Below are 14,575 nucleotides of genomic sequence, written 5' to 3' on the forward strand. Positions count from 1 at the left end.
AAGTGAGTACGAAATTTTTATTTCAAATATTATCTTAGTTTTATTACTGTTTATACAATTAAGTTACTTTCAATAGTTTTGTTTATTTACCTCTTCTATTTAATTTTCAGCGCCAAAACAGTGGTGGAATTTAATAAATTTAATTCGTAAGAAGTAATCATCATTTTAGATTTGTCTAGAAAAGATAGCTACCATGAATTTGCTGAGTTCACCATGATTATGGTATATGTGATAAAATAGTTAGATATTGTATTCGGAAATAGTGTAACAATCGCATTCTTTCCAGTTTCTTCTACCGCTACTTCTCAGCACCAGTCAATATATTTTCCCGAAGTAGTGGTAAGGCAAGCTACGAGTATATGTATTGGGACGTGTATCGTTTCAGCCAAATGACGTCCACTGCTGGACAAAGGCCTCCCCCAGAGATTTCCATAAAGACCGGTCCTGCGCTGCCCGCATCCAGTGGGACACGTGTATAAGTGCCCTGAAAATAGCCTATAATAAATAACAAACATTTTCTTAATATTTTTGTCGACAGATGACTCTACGTTGGGGCATCGTATCCGCTGGAAAAATCACCAATGACTTCGCGAATGCTTTCAACACGTTCCCAGATGTGGGAGACCAGGTCTTAGCCGCGATTGCCGCTCGAGACAGGAGTAGAGCTAAAGAGTTTGCCACACTGCACAAGATTCCTAAAGTATTTGACAGCTACGAGGATATGGCTAAGAGCAATGACATTGGTATGTTACAGAATCCGAATGATAACGATCTGTTAAAATCAATATGAGATAACTGGTGGTTTTACTGAAAATTTAGCTGAGATTACATTCAATAATATTACATATTTAGTTGAAGAATTGTTGGCTCCCGAAGATAATTGCCTAATCCCACAGAATATTGATGTGACGGACGAGTCTAGGGCACAGAATGTATCACTATTGAGAGGTTTATTACCAACTCATTTACAATTTATCACCTGATAAACATTGGTTGAATGTTATTTATTTATTTACTTGTATTTTTCTCTAGATATCGCATACATCGGTGCATTGAACCCTGACCATTATAATCAGCTTTTCCTTGAGAATGGCAAGCACGTGCTATGTGAGAAGCCACTTTGCTTAAACTTGAAGCAAGTGCAGAGTTTGGTCAACATCGCCAAACAAAAGAAGCGCTTTTTAATGGAAGCAGTTTGGTCCCGATTCTCGCCGATTTACTTGGCGTTGGAGAAAGCGGTGCAAACTGGGGAATTGGGAGAGGTGAAACACGTGGACGTCACTTTTGGAACCCCAATTGCGATGATAGAAAAAAATAGGTAGGTAATGGCTTCATTTAAATAAAATTTATAAATACACAGCCAAAATCTCATTACTCGTATTTACCATTTCACTTAAAATTATTACTACCCATAATCGAGAGTTTATTATTGTTTTCTTTGGTTTATGTGGATATATTATTTTTAATATCTGCCGCAATAAGAACTTCTTTTGGTTTCGTTATAAGATGTCAATCAAGGTTAGTCCCAGAAAAGTTGCTGTATTAGAGCAGTGCAGTTTAAGTAACTTGTAATTTATGTATAACCTCGTAAATTTTCAAAAAGCTAAGTATATCTTCATGTTTTGACTCCACAGAAAGAAGGAACTTGGTGGAAGTTCGATACTAACTATTGGAATATACGCGCTCCAATTCGCACAATTCATATTCAAAGATGAGCCTGTCAAAGTAACGGCTGTTGGGAACCTCAACGAGTTGGGTGTAGATGTTACCAGGCCTGTTCATCTCCGCGAGTTTACATTGAAAACAAAACACGCACGATGGCCCACCTACAGGATACTATTCGACAAGGCCTTACATACGAGCGAACATTGACTCACGCACGCGTATTCTTGTGTATGATGGAAGAAAGTAAAGAAAATGGTGTACTAAATACTGTGCAGTATTTAACTGCCTAAATAATAATAAAAACACAGAATGTACTTTTTTAAGTTGCCTCAAGACACTGAGAGGTGATTAGGTTGTTAATATTATACATGATAATTCATGCTAAATCATGTATTTCCTCCGCCATTTTCCGCAGTTTGGCACCTCACGTCACATCATTTTACCGAAGTCAGCCCTATAGCTTCGGCGCAGTGCCGATCACTGACGTTTGTCAACAAAATGGTGCTTGACTCTTGAGACAGGCTAAATTACACCATATTGTAAATGACATTGAGCATACATTTTTTTAAATACCTTTGCGAAACTTAAAACTTCTGTACGTAGTACTTATTATTATTCTGTGATGTTACTGAGACAGTAGTTGTGGAGTACGAAGGTGGTAGACGCGCTGTCCTCAACGTGGATTCGACAATTAAGTTGTGGAATAAAGCAACTGTCGTAGGGACTAAAGGCAGGATAACGGTGAGTACACATTTTGTAGACAATGTTTCTGTGCTTGAAAACTAACCCTTACCATCTACGATCAATGACCGTTTGCCAGGCTTTGATACCAATAAACTGTCAAAAAGTGATCCTTAAAATTCATCAGAAATATTATTTCCAATACCTATAATACTTAGGCTGGGTTGCACCATCTTACTTTAACTTTGACAAACGTCAAAAATATGTCAAACTCCATACAAAAAACCGGTTATCGTTAGAGTTACGGTCAAAGTTAGGTGGTGAAACTCAGCCTTATTGTGTAACAATCAGTTAAACGAAAACACCTAGGCAATTATTATTTTTTTCATGTGGTGTTTCTTTTGTTATTTTCAACAGCTTGAAGACCCTTTCCATTTTCCGGAAGTTATGGTCCGCGTGGATGGAACAGTTGAAAAAATACCCATGCATACGTCCAACATCCCATTTAAAGGATGATGGGCACTTTTCTATGGAATCTGGGCGTAAAACCAACAGAAATGTAACTACTATTATTTGTTAGGACTTAATATCAGAAATATATTTTCATATAAATAACTACCAAAAACTCCCGGGTTTGCTTGGAAATTGAAATAATGTGTAATAGTAATAGGTGCTTTATTACGCAAACAAAAAATATTATTAATTAATATACTTATCTACTTACATTTTAAATACATTAGGTTATTTATCCATTATTATGTCCAACAGTTCAGGAGTGGGGCCAACAAATGGTTTATTTAAACCATGTTCTACATTATAAGCGTAGGACCATATCTAGGTACCATTTAGAGAAATGACATGAACACAGTCATGTTTCAATGGGATTTCTACCAGTTAAGTTGTTGTGTTGTCGCATAATCGATCACGGATCGATTATTAATCGAATTGCCAAAAAACGATTTATCGATTAACAATTCGATTAATCGATTTTATTGATTACCATCATTACTATCATTTGATTGTTAATTCAATTCCTTATTTTCAGCAATATAATCGATTATTGCAATCGAATAATCGATTATGATTTATTCGGTATACATACTTACTAAATCGATAGAATCGATAGTAAGGTATGATAAAATACTCTCAATATGATCGATAAAAGCAATGTAATTGACCTATTAATACTATTTTTATTACCCTAATGTGATGTGAAATACTATGGAAACTTTGCATATTCAACGACCTCTATCTCCGTATCCCCGCGTATTTCAGGGTTGTTGTCATACTATGAAATGAAGTACTAGTATTAAGCTTTAATTTAGTATACTTTTTCTTTCTGTTGGTTTAACGCCCAATATGCCCATCATCCTTTATGAACAGCGCAGGACTTGTGTACCAGACTCTTGAAGTGGCTAAATGCATTAGAGAAGGTAAGGATTAGGTCCAGGTAATTATCTTAAGCGTGGGGGTCATAATACGCGAATATGGGACAAATATGCGAACATCAGGCCTCCCCAACCCTTCTGGCTAGCGTGGAGAGTTTATGCCAAATCTTCAATTTGCCTTTGTTAAATTATAAAAAACCAATAGTGATCTCATAATGATCTGATAATGATGACGTAATTTTTAGGCGGGGTGTCTGAAAATTACGTCATCACAACACAGACAAGTAGTTCCCTAATAATGCTGATTGCCAACGAATAAAAATTTTCTAATATTACCTCATAATGGACATTCTGATAATCATCCTTATAATTAATAATATAATAATAATAATAATAAAATGTTTATTGCCAATAAATCTTAATACAAAATATTCTTATAACTAGCGGCTTCTGCACTAAGCATAGCTTGTATCGCAGTAGCCTTTTTAAGTTTTTACATAATATGTATTATCTTTACTTTGAGGTCTGGGAACACAAATTCAGGCAATTTATTACTGTAGTTAAATTAAAATATAAAACGTGGTATCAAAAAAAAATAGTTGTTAAATAGGCTTAAAATGAGGTCAATGTTTATAAAACTTACTCTATTAGAGACCGACAGTTAAAATTACAATTGCAATGAAAATTGCAATTAAAATTACAATTAAAAATTACATCTTATGTAATATGTATAATATTATTTAATATAATATGTGGTTATATAATTATTTAAAATAATTAACAAGAAATTAGAAATTAGTTAGTTTATGTGTTGTGTGTTATGTAGTGTGTGTGTGTGTGTGTGTGTGTGTGTGTGTGTGTGTGTGTGTGTGTGTGTGTGTGACAGAGGTATTATACTCGTTAAGTAAGAAGACATTCTGTGTCCAGGTAATCAAGGCTTTTAAGCCAAGATTCAATTTCAAGTTTAGCATGGTGAGTTGTCAAAGTTTTAATTTTTAGTTTGCGGCAAATTTTGTTGTAAATAAACGGTAACAGAGAAATAGGATGACGTTTAGCAAATTTTGTGCGTACTGTTGGGACCGCGATCTTGAAGACTCGTAGTTTGCAGAGCTTTTCGTATTCAGGTGACTTGAGGGTGATAGTGTGCATGCCAGTGGCAGCCCGTAGTATGAACAATTGACGGACTCTCAAAACTCCTGCTTCTGAATATAGCTGATTTGTATTGTACCTGAAAGGCTTTCTAAGCATCACTTTGAGTACAGCCCTTTGGGCTCTTTCAAGCTCGATCATTAAGTACTTAGCAGCTCCTCCCCAAACTCTTATACAGTACATTAGTAGGGATTGGCAAAGGGTCTTATATACTAGCAGCAGAGTCCCCTTTGACGCCGAGTATCTTAAGTTTTTCATGACAAATATAATTTTTCGGGTCCGAGCAGAGAGTTGGGAAATGTGTTCTTTATAGGATAACTTTTCGTCTATGGTTACTCCTAGATATTTGATGCTACCTACCCTCTCTATTTCGTTACAGGAACAACATGCTGTTGTGTTTTGTGTGTGTGTATGTAATTTAAGTGTGCTCGTAGGAGGTGGTTGTGTGCGAGCTGTCATGTGAAATGCTACGTATTTTGTTTTTTTGGTATTTAGTGTTAGCAGGTTGTTTTTTAGCCAATCAGTAACTATTGCCAGGCCACGTTCAGCATTGTCATATGCGCTTTTCCAGGAGGTTCCCTGAAAAAGCAAAACCGTATCGTCAGCGTAGAGAAGCGTTTCTGCACCTTCGAGGTGTAGTGCTGGTATGTCACTCATGTACAATATGAATAAAGTGGGGCCTAGTATGCTGCCTTGAGGTACGCCATATTCAACTTGGATCTGGTCGCTAACTACCGAACCCACTCGAACACACTGTCTACGGTTAGAGAGATAGCTGGAAAACCAGTCGTGAGCTAAACCTCGTATGCCTACTTGGTATAGCTTTCGAAGGAGGATAGGGGTTGAAACTGTATCGAAGGCTTTGGCTAGGTCTAGAAACACTCCCAGACAAGCCTTGTTGTTATCTAGTGCGTTGGAAACTGTATTAGATAGTAGCATTACAGCGTCTTCGGTGGATCTTCCGCATCTAAAACCAAATTGGTTGTTTGGTATTTGATTGTTGCTTTCGAGGAACGTGACAGTTCTTTTGTTTACCAGTTTTTCTAGCATTTTCGAGAAAATTGTAAGTAAGGAAATAGGGCGATAATTAGTTGGACTGGTTTTATCTCCGTTTTTGTGTATAGGAGTGATAATGGCTAGTTTCCAATCTTCAGGAAAAATACCAGAAGCAAAACTGAGGTTAAAAATATGTGTTAATGGTGGTACAAGGGCTTTTCTTGCAAGTTTGATTATTAGTGTGGAACACTTATCAATGCCAGGAGAGCTATCGAGTTTCAGATCCCCGATAAGGTTGTCGACTTCATTCTCATCAGTGGGATTTAGGAAAAATGAATTTGATATCGACTGTCGAGGTGGTACTGCGGCAGCTAGTAAGTCTTGAGTAGTTGACATGTTATTAAGAGTTTTGTCAGCTAAGTCCTTTCCGACATTCGCAAAGAAACTGTTGCATTGATTTACGGAGGATTTCGGGTCATCTTTGTTTTGTATGAGATTAGAAGAATAATTATTTAAAGGCTTGTTTAAATGACATATGTCTTTTATCGTGTGCCAGAGTTTCTTCGGGTTATTTTTGTTAGCAATTAATATTTGGTTTTCGTAGGTACTTTTAGTCTTCTGGAGGATACTGTTTAGGAAGTTACGATATCTTTTGTACGATGTGACAATTACTGGGTTTTCCGGATTTTGCTTAGCTTTAAGGTGGAGTCGATCCCTATGTTTCTGGCATCTAATTAAACCAGGAGTAATCCATGGCTTAAGATTAAACTTCGAGCGGCTGATTTTGATTTTTGTTGTACTACTTGCTATAGCGTCGTTTATGATTTTACTGAAAAAGGATACTGCTTCATTAGTATCTTGACATTTAGTTACTGTTGTCCAATCTGCTCCTGAAATTTTGTCCACGACTGTTTCATTTTCTATTTTGAGTCTAAACCGGGTTAAAGGGTTTTTATATTGACCGACTGCTAAACCAAGTAAGCATGTGTAATGATCTGTAATGTCCGTAAGACAGACCAGTCCGACTGCCTGGTCTGGTTTTTTCACAAAGATATGGTCTAGACAAGCACTCGCTCTGGTTGGCTTGGTTATTGCTGGGATAAGTTGGTGTTCGCTCAGAAGCGAGACATACTCAGCACTCTGTTCACTCAGCGGTTGGGCGCAGAGGTCTAGATTTATGTCACCTGAGAGTATGAGTTTCTTATTTTTATTGTTTATTAAGATAGAATTAAGAGATGACAAGAACTTATTTACGTTTGTGAAAGCGGGTGACCTATAGATCCCTAACACTAGTAAACCACCTTCCAATTCAATCTCCAGGCAGTTACAGTCTTCGCACAAAGACTCGTTGACACAATATTGTAGAGAGTTCTTAATGTAGGCAGTAACTCCGCCGCTCTTATTTATGAATTTATGGGTCCTAAAAGAGCTATAGCCGGGCAATTCTGGAATAATAGAGTTCTCGTTTAACCAACACTCAGTTAGGATTATAACGTCCAGGTACATATTTAGGCGTTTAAGAGTTATCAAAAACGAATCGAAGTTAAGCTGAATGCTTCTTATATTTAAAGTTAGGCATTTAAAATTTAGTTCCTGGCTCAAAAAGCCAGCGCAAGATTCTATATTGTCGAGCGAGTGACAATCTATAGATAGAGTGTCGTCGAAATCTCTTATTAAGTTAGTCATTTTTAAATAGTATACCTAAGTGCTTAAAGGAGATAGTATGTCTTAAGTAGGAAATATAGAAAATAGATTGTACTCGCTCGATCGGGACGGGACTCTCTGTGTTTTTAGGTTTTCTTCTCTGTGTGTGTGTGTACATGTGTAGTGTGTGTGTGTGTGAGAGTGTAGTGTTAAAAAAATGAGTTAAAAGAGGTAACTTAAAGTAATGAGATCGTGTTTGAGATAAAGCTATTATCACGTTTGAAAATAACAATTGATACATCAAAAAGGCCGATAGAATAAATATGTTTTTGTAAGGCTTATACATATCTGAGAGACTCGGCTTAAGCAGCTGTGACTTCTTTCTGGACCGCCGGCCCGACGTGCTCTTCCAGGTCCTTGTGAGTTGAGATACGGATTGCCGGTTTGTTGTCTGCCTTTCTGACGAAGATGTAGCCGTTTCGGGTCCAGCAGTAACGAAACCCATGTTCGCTGGCGCGTGTCCGAGCTTCACGAAATAAATTCCGATTTTCCTTGGACAGTCTCTCGTTGAAAAATATTCTAGCCGGTTCACCGTCTACAAGACCCTCCGAAGTCACGTTTCGTCTGGTTTTTGCCGCATTCATAACATCGTCCCGTTTCTTCTTCCTTGTTAGTTTAACAACAATAGGGCGTGGACGTAACGAGTTGTTTTGGGAACTCCTCTTAGTGGTCTGGCGGCTTCTAGCGCCTACTCTTACTACCTCGTCAATGTCCGATTCAGTCAAGTCGACTCCAATTTTATGAGATGCCGTCATAACAATATGGTAAAGGTTCTCGTTGTCTCTTTCGGCTAAACCAACTATTTCTAGGTGGTTTTTCATACCTTCTTGTTCATGAGAAGCGATTTGTTGTTGGAGGATTACGACTGTGGTCTTCAGGTCCGCGATCTCCAGTTTCGCCCTTTCCATCTGCTTAGAGTGCTCTTTCAGGGTTTGGTGTAGGGTGTCCGAGATCGAGGACATTTCCTTTTTTATGTCTAAGTTTTGTTGCTTTACTTCACTTAGTTCGTTTCTCAATTGCCGCAATTCAGCAAGCAAGGAAGTCATATCAGCATTTGGGGATGGGTGTTCATCTGCCATCTTAGATTTTAAAGCCTGCGACTTAGTTCCCTTAGACATCTTCGACACTTAGATTTCACGCGACGTAAAGGCGGAGGCGGGCGGGGAGCGGCGGGAGGCAGGGCGCGGGTCAAGCCGCGAGCGAGCGAGCTGCGGGTTGTCGTAGGTCAGTAATACGCGGCCGTTGGTAAAATTTTCGAACTGTTTTTGCTTATGTTTCTTGATAGAAGAGTTGTTGTAGAGAACTGTTTGCACTGATAGATCGACGGGTTTGTTAGCTTTACGATGATACTAAACACTGTAGAAAAACTGCACTTTTTCCATGGTTTCTGATTAAAAATTTGCGGAGCGTAATAAAACGCGTCCTTGTTGATCGGTGTTCCCGGACGTGCCTATTTTTGCAGGTCTCTTTGAGTCCCCAAGGATGCCGCACAAAGAGAGTCTTATGCTGGCTAAACTTGAAGACACTGTTAGAAGACAAATCGGCGTTCATTTTGATGCAGACGATGAAGAATACCCGTAACCAGGTTTAATCTACGAGGAGCTTAAACTCAGATAAGAGCATTAGGTGCTAAGTGTTAATGTTTTCTTTCCTGCACTAGAAGTACCGCCAAACAAATTTCTTTTCTGCTCAACCCAAAGGTAAACTGGTCGAGAATGCTTTAGTGCATTAAGTTCGCCTTATGTACAAATTTATTTTGGCATTAAAGTTTAAATAAATAAATAAATAAATGCTGTCCCAAATAAAAAATAAATTATACACATAACATACACTTTACTTTGCGCCATCCAGGGTCTTTTACTTTTTGGCATAGAAAACAGCTAGACCAAAAAAAAACAAAGATAAATGTTCATGCATTCATATTTGTTAGAGCAGGGATCAAACTCACGACCTCTGAGAGTCCTCCGGTCAAACCACTAGCCACGTGATGATTTATAAACTCCCTCGTTATAAGAAAACCAACTATCCCAGTCGCCGTGATTGATCATTGTTGGCACAAACATTATTGCTAACTTTTATCGCTCGATACATACTCGCCTGAACTTTACTCCACAGTAACAAGCGGCATCGACTTCCAGGAGCAATCAAAGCGGTACAGCACATTGTTACACGCCGCGAACTCGTAGCTCCATCTAACTTTGCAAGCGCGGTCATAGAATCCGCCGGCTTAACGGCTCGGCTTGTTAGGCCAGTAAATATGGCTCACCTGTGTGATATTGTACGACAATAGCTATAGGTTGATGATTGTAAATTGATTTTACGTGGATGGGGATTGAATAAGATTTTATTTTTCATTGATCAAAGTAGCTCGAACTTCATGCTATACCTTCAAGACGCTAGCTGAGAGACTTCGTAGCAATGAATTTCACGCACGTACCTACCTACCTACATTTCGGGGACGAATATGGTATCTACCTGTAAACAATCGAACTAGAACAATAATACACTTTAAGTACCTACTCATCCTCATTAAAAGAGCCTGCCACAAACATTTTACCAAACAATCACGTAAATTACTATAAAAGATAAACTCAATCATTTCCGCCCTATCCAGTTCCAAAGATTAACACCAAAATCACGGACTGAACTAAAAATATGAGCGTCATTTAGCATTAAGGGGTAATCACGTGACTATTATCTAATCTACGTCATTAGACGCCCTGAATCACAATTTAACTTGAACGATTTGTAACGGAGACGCGCGGCAATCTATTTAAGAGGCCACTGAATAATTTATTTTAATTAACCAAGGGAGACACTTCCATTTTTCGCTTCCATCTTATTTTGTGACTTCTCGATGGTGGCTTTCTTAAACCGCGACATTCATTCAAAAAGTTTGGAATCGAATTAAATTCGCCCCTTTAACTAAACTCAATTTTCTTTCACGAGTTCATTAAGCGAAGCCATTCCGGTGAGCCTCGGTAATGACCTCAAAAGACGTTAAATCAAGATCGAAAGGAGAGATAAAAAGTAACTGAAATTTAATACTTTTATCAAATCGGTCTTTACGTCACTCTTTGTGCCCTTTGAGTGACGCACGCGACGAATTACATCTAATAATATGCCTGTTAATGACTCTGATCGCTGAACGATCGGCATTGAATAAAGCTGAAAGCGCAGAGATCTATTCAGCCTTAATGTCTTTGATCTCTTCTGCCGAAAATCTCTTGAATGTTATTTAAATTTAGTATTTTTTTCACAGGGTAGGTATTTCATTTTCATCTTTTTACAGTTGCCTTGTTTTAAAGCTGTCGCTACTTTTATAAATAGTTTACATGTAACTTTAAAAGTTGTTAACTTTAGTGCTAGACAAGCAAAAATGTTCTAAAAATCCTATTTTAACAAAGCTTTTAAATTATACAGCCTGAAGTTGCTTTGCACGTAATTTAAAAAACTAAAACACAAGTTAGCCATTTTATCTGCCCTTTGTACCCAATGTACGTGACCTTCTTGAAGTTATTACTCAAAATTGGCCAGTATTTATTCAGTCGGAGAAAAACTCACTTCATTACAGTACGGCCGTAACCGTGAAACCTTCAATTTGGGAATTATCCCAAACAGCCGCTGAATTATTCAAACGTTGAATTATCGACGAACGTCGCCGCGACAATATCGCCCAACTGAATTATTTATGGTAATGGGACTTACTGGAATAACCTAAACACGGTATTTATTTTATTTTATTTAATATTAGTCCTGTTATCGGTGGTGATGATAAGAATCTTGTAAACTAAAGCCCCTTAAGAGCCATTTCACAAAAATATTCCGCGCGAATTTAGGTAAAAGCTGTCAACGCAACGTCAAAAGAGTAAAAAGAACGCTGAAATGGACAAAAAAATCTTGAGCCGTGACCGTATTAAGACTTGATTTAAGTTATTAATTTTAAGGTAGAATGAGGTATTCAAACTTGATAAATTAATTTAAATTTTTAATAGAGTTTATTATGTCTTTTATATTTCGATTCATAATGAAACACGAATAGGTATAATATGTAAAATATATATTAAGTACAAAATAAAGACAGTCACATAGTGAAAAAAAAATCTGCCCCCTTACAGCTCCATCATCGGACCCTGGATACGAATAATGAAACACGAATAGGTATAATATGTAAAATATATATTAAGTACAAAATAAAGACAGTCACATAGTGAAAAAAAAATCTGCCCCCTTACAGCTCCATCATCGGACCCTGGATACGAACTATTCGTCAAGGCGAATCACACAAGCCCAAACTCCATAGGGTTCTATTGTTTTGTTACGGAGGTGGCCATTGCATCTCCTCCAGATCCATTATCAGACAGAGCTAAGAAATAAATAAATAAATATTAAGTATTATAAGTAAACAAATAACTAAAATAATTCATCTTACTATCTTACTTCTTACTAGTCTTACTAATATTATAAATACGAAAGTTTGTGTGGATGTCTGGGTGTTTGTTACACTTTCACGCAAAAACTACTGAACAGATTTTGATGAAACTTTACAGTACAGTACAGCAGTACTAGGCAGTCTGTGTTCAACTATCACTCGGGTCGGACGTTCCTATCGCAAGACCTTTGGTTCACTCAGTTCCGATACGACTCTAGTGCTGTGTGTAATCATTTTCGTGAATACACTGAGTTTATTAATTTCTACGAGTGGATTTCATTTTGACTGAGACCTACGCCATGAACCCTGAACCAGAAGACCTTGTCGCCAGCGACAGCGACGCTCATCCATCCCTGGCGTCGACCAGAATAACAATGTATAGGCTATAATTTATGACGATCTGTGACAAACTAAATTTCAAGCGGGTGAAGCCGCGGGCAATACTACATATTTCATACTAGCTTTTTGCCCGCGACTTCTTCTGCGATGAAGTGGAAAATGGTTCTAATAGAATTAAAATATTCTAAGAAAATTAATTTTGTTAAATGATTATATTTTTTGATATAAAATCTACAAATTATTATGTTTAAATATTTGAATACTTACAAAATTATGAGATCTTTCTAAAACAAAATTAAAACACTACACCTGCCGCAGATTTCTTTGTAAACAATGTTTTTTTGTTTTTCCTTCAGATGCTAAAATCACCAGGCCATTGTGTGCGCATACTCTGGAGTATTCCACATACAACTGGTCGTCGGAGAAGCATAGATTTCCATTAAGTCTACTCCCGCTACCATATAGAACTCCGCTAAAACTCGTGAGGGCGCCAACACTTACTTTTGTATCGAAAATTAGTATGAGCAGCTGCGCACGCGGTTGCCCGTTGCAGGCTCTATGCAACCACACTATTTTAAACCGTGGTCCATAAGCATGAGATGGGAAACTGCACTCTCTTGAATTCTCTTGAATTTGATGGTGTTAGGGGAATCCTAGGAATGAATACAGACTTTCCAATGGAATCTCCTCATCAATATTGCAAAATTGCGAGTTGCAATGCAGTTGAAATGAAACACTCTTGTAGGTTGTTTAACTTGTATTTCAGCACCACTGATTTACACAATTCCGACATTATGACGTCAACCTAATAGTACCTCTCGCTTCGAACGCTCAAATCGAACTGACTGTCCAGCGGCATGCCAGCGATAAGGTAACTTCGGTTCCATCAGTGAAAGTCGACCGGTTCAAAACGACTTATCGACGGCATGCCCCGGAACTAGTCAAATGCAATACTTATTTCATAATTAGCTGTTTTTTAATTTTTAAAATACTAAAATGTATACAATAAAAATCTAAAATAATTAAATAAAATAATAAATATGAAATAATTGGATGTAATACACAATAAATTCTAAAATCATTCTAATGTTTGCAAAATGCCTAGGAAGTAATCAAATAAAGTATTTTAATTTAATAATGGGTTTTTAGGTTCTTCTAAAATACAATACAAATACTAAAATTGTTGCAATAACTATTTAAAAGTAACCAATAATCGTATAAAATACAATATAAATTCTAAAATCATTACACAATGTTACGTTTTCACTTGTTATTTTATTGTTATCTGACCTTGATTTTTCAAACACGTGTCAAAATAAAAAAAAAATTAAATCAAAAATACTAAGGAATATTTCATTGATATCAACTTAGAAACAAGCACAGATCACAGAAACTAAAGGGAAATGTGACAAGGGACAAATTGGAACATATTGCTTGTGAAAGCAATGATGACAGTAGCGACGTCATTATGTAAATAGTTTATATTGCTTGCATAGTACTAAAGATTATTCGAACGTTGAATACTGATACCGCAGTGGATAATGAGCACATAATTTGATTTCTTTGTGTGTGTGAATTTCTAATACGACACTGAGTTTCGAACTCAGCGCATTACTTAGCATCTCTCTATATTTCTATGGAACCAAGTTATCTCCAAATTAACCTAGTCAGGTAATAATTTTAATAAAATACGAAGCACGTCATCTATCAATAGGATATTATGTATATTTTAGAAGTTAATAAATTATGCATAAAATATAAACACTTAAGAAGTTTAGTTAAATTTTTTCAAGTTATTTGTAATTTTCAAGTTTAGTTAAATCGTAGAATTTCTGAAAAACAAGTACTAAAATCGTACTGAAAAAAAAAGTATTAATAATATGTTATCTAATTTATTTATTAAACGTCGAATTTTATCAAAGATTTTGGACTAAAGTTTTTGAAAATATTTTATAGCCTACATAGAAAAAAATTAGGATTCTAAATCGTGAAAGAATTTTTTTTCGGAACCTATTGCCTCCAAACAAACAAACAAACAATTAAATCTTTCCTCTTTTATTAGTATAGATTTAACAACAAAGCTTCCCTCTCGAAACAAAACGCTTCTTTTTCTTCTTCACGAAACAAAACTCAAAGCGGATAAATAAATAAACAAATCTTTGGACAATTTCACAGCGCCATCTAGTCCAAAAGTAGGCAACCAATATGCTTGTGTTAAGGG

At 36.7% G+C, this 14,575-nt stretch overlaps 1 protein-coding gene and 1 long non-coding RNA gene across 2 annotated transcripts in view; one reads left to right on the forward strand and one right to left on the reverse strand.

The window, feature by feature from the left end:
- The window catches only part of LOC135088609 (uncharacterized), a 136,725-nt gene that overhangs the window by 58,303 nt on the left and 63,847 nt on the right, over positions 1-14,575 (reverse strand). The window lies entirely within an intron of this gene.
- On the forward strand, positions 132-2,850 carry LOC135071460 (trans-1,2-dihydrobenzene-1,2-diol dehydrogenase-like). The gene is made up of 5 exons (XM_063965243.1): positions 132-222; positions 539-743; positions 1,033-1,318; positions 1,635-2,406; positions 2,764-2,850. Exons 1-4 carry the CDS (start codon positions 214-216, stop codon positions 1,870-1,872), a joined length of 738 nt encoding a protein of 245 aa, XP_063821313.1. The 5' UTR covers positions 132-213; the 3' UTR covers positions 1,873-2,406; positions 2,764-2,850.

Source organism: Ostrinia nubilalis, chromosome 4 (assembly GCF_963855985.1).
Source record: "Ostrinia nubilalis chromosome 4, ilOstNubi1.1, whole genome shotgun sequence".
Taxonomy (NCBI): Eukaryota; Metazoa; Arthropoda; class Insecta; order Lepidoptera; family Crambidae; genus Ostrinia; species Ostrinia nubilalis.

What these genes read in the sequence shown, in the direction of transcription:
- LOC135071460 (XM_063965243.1), top strand. An exon ending in GGCTAAGAGCAATGACATTG is followed by an intron (nt 744 to 1,032) that starts GTATGTTACAGA and finishes ATTTTTCTCTAG; the next exon opens with ATATCGCATACATCGGTGCA. An exon ending in GCGATGATAGAAAAAAATAG is followed by an intron (nt 1,319 to 1,634) that starts GTAGGTAATGGC and finishes TTGACTCCACAG; the next exon opens with AAAGAAGGAACTTGGTGGAA.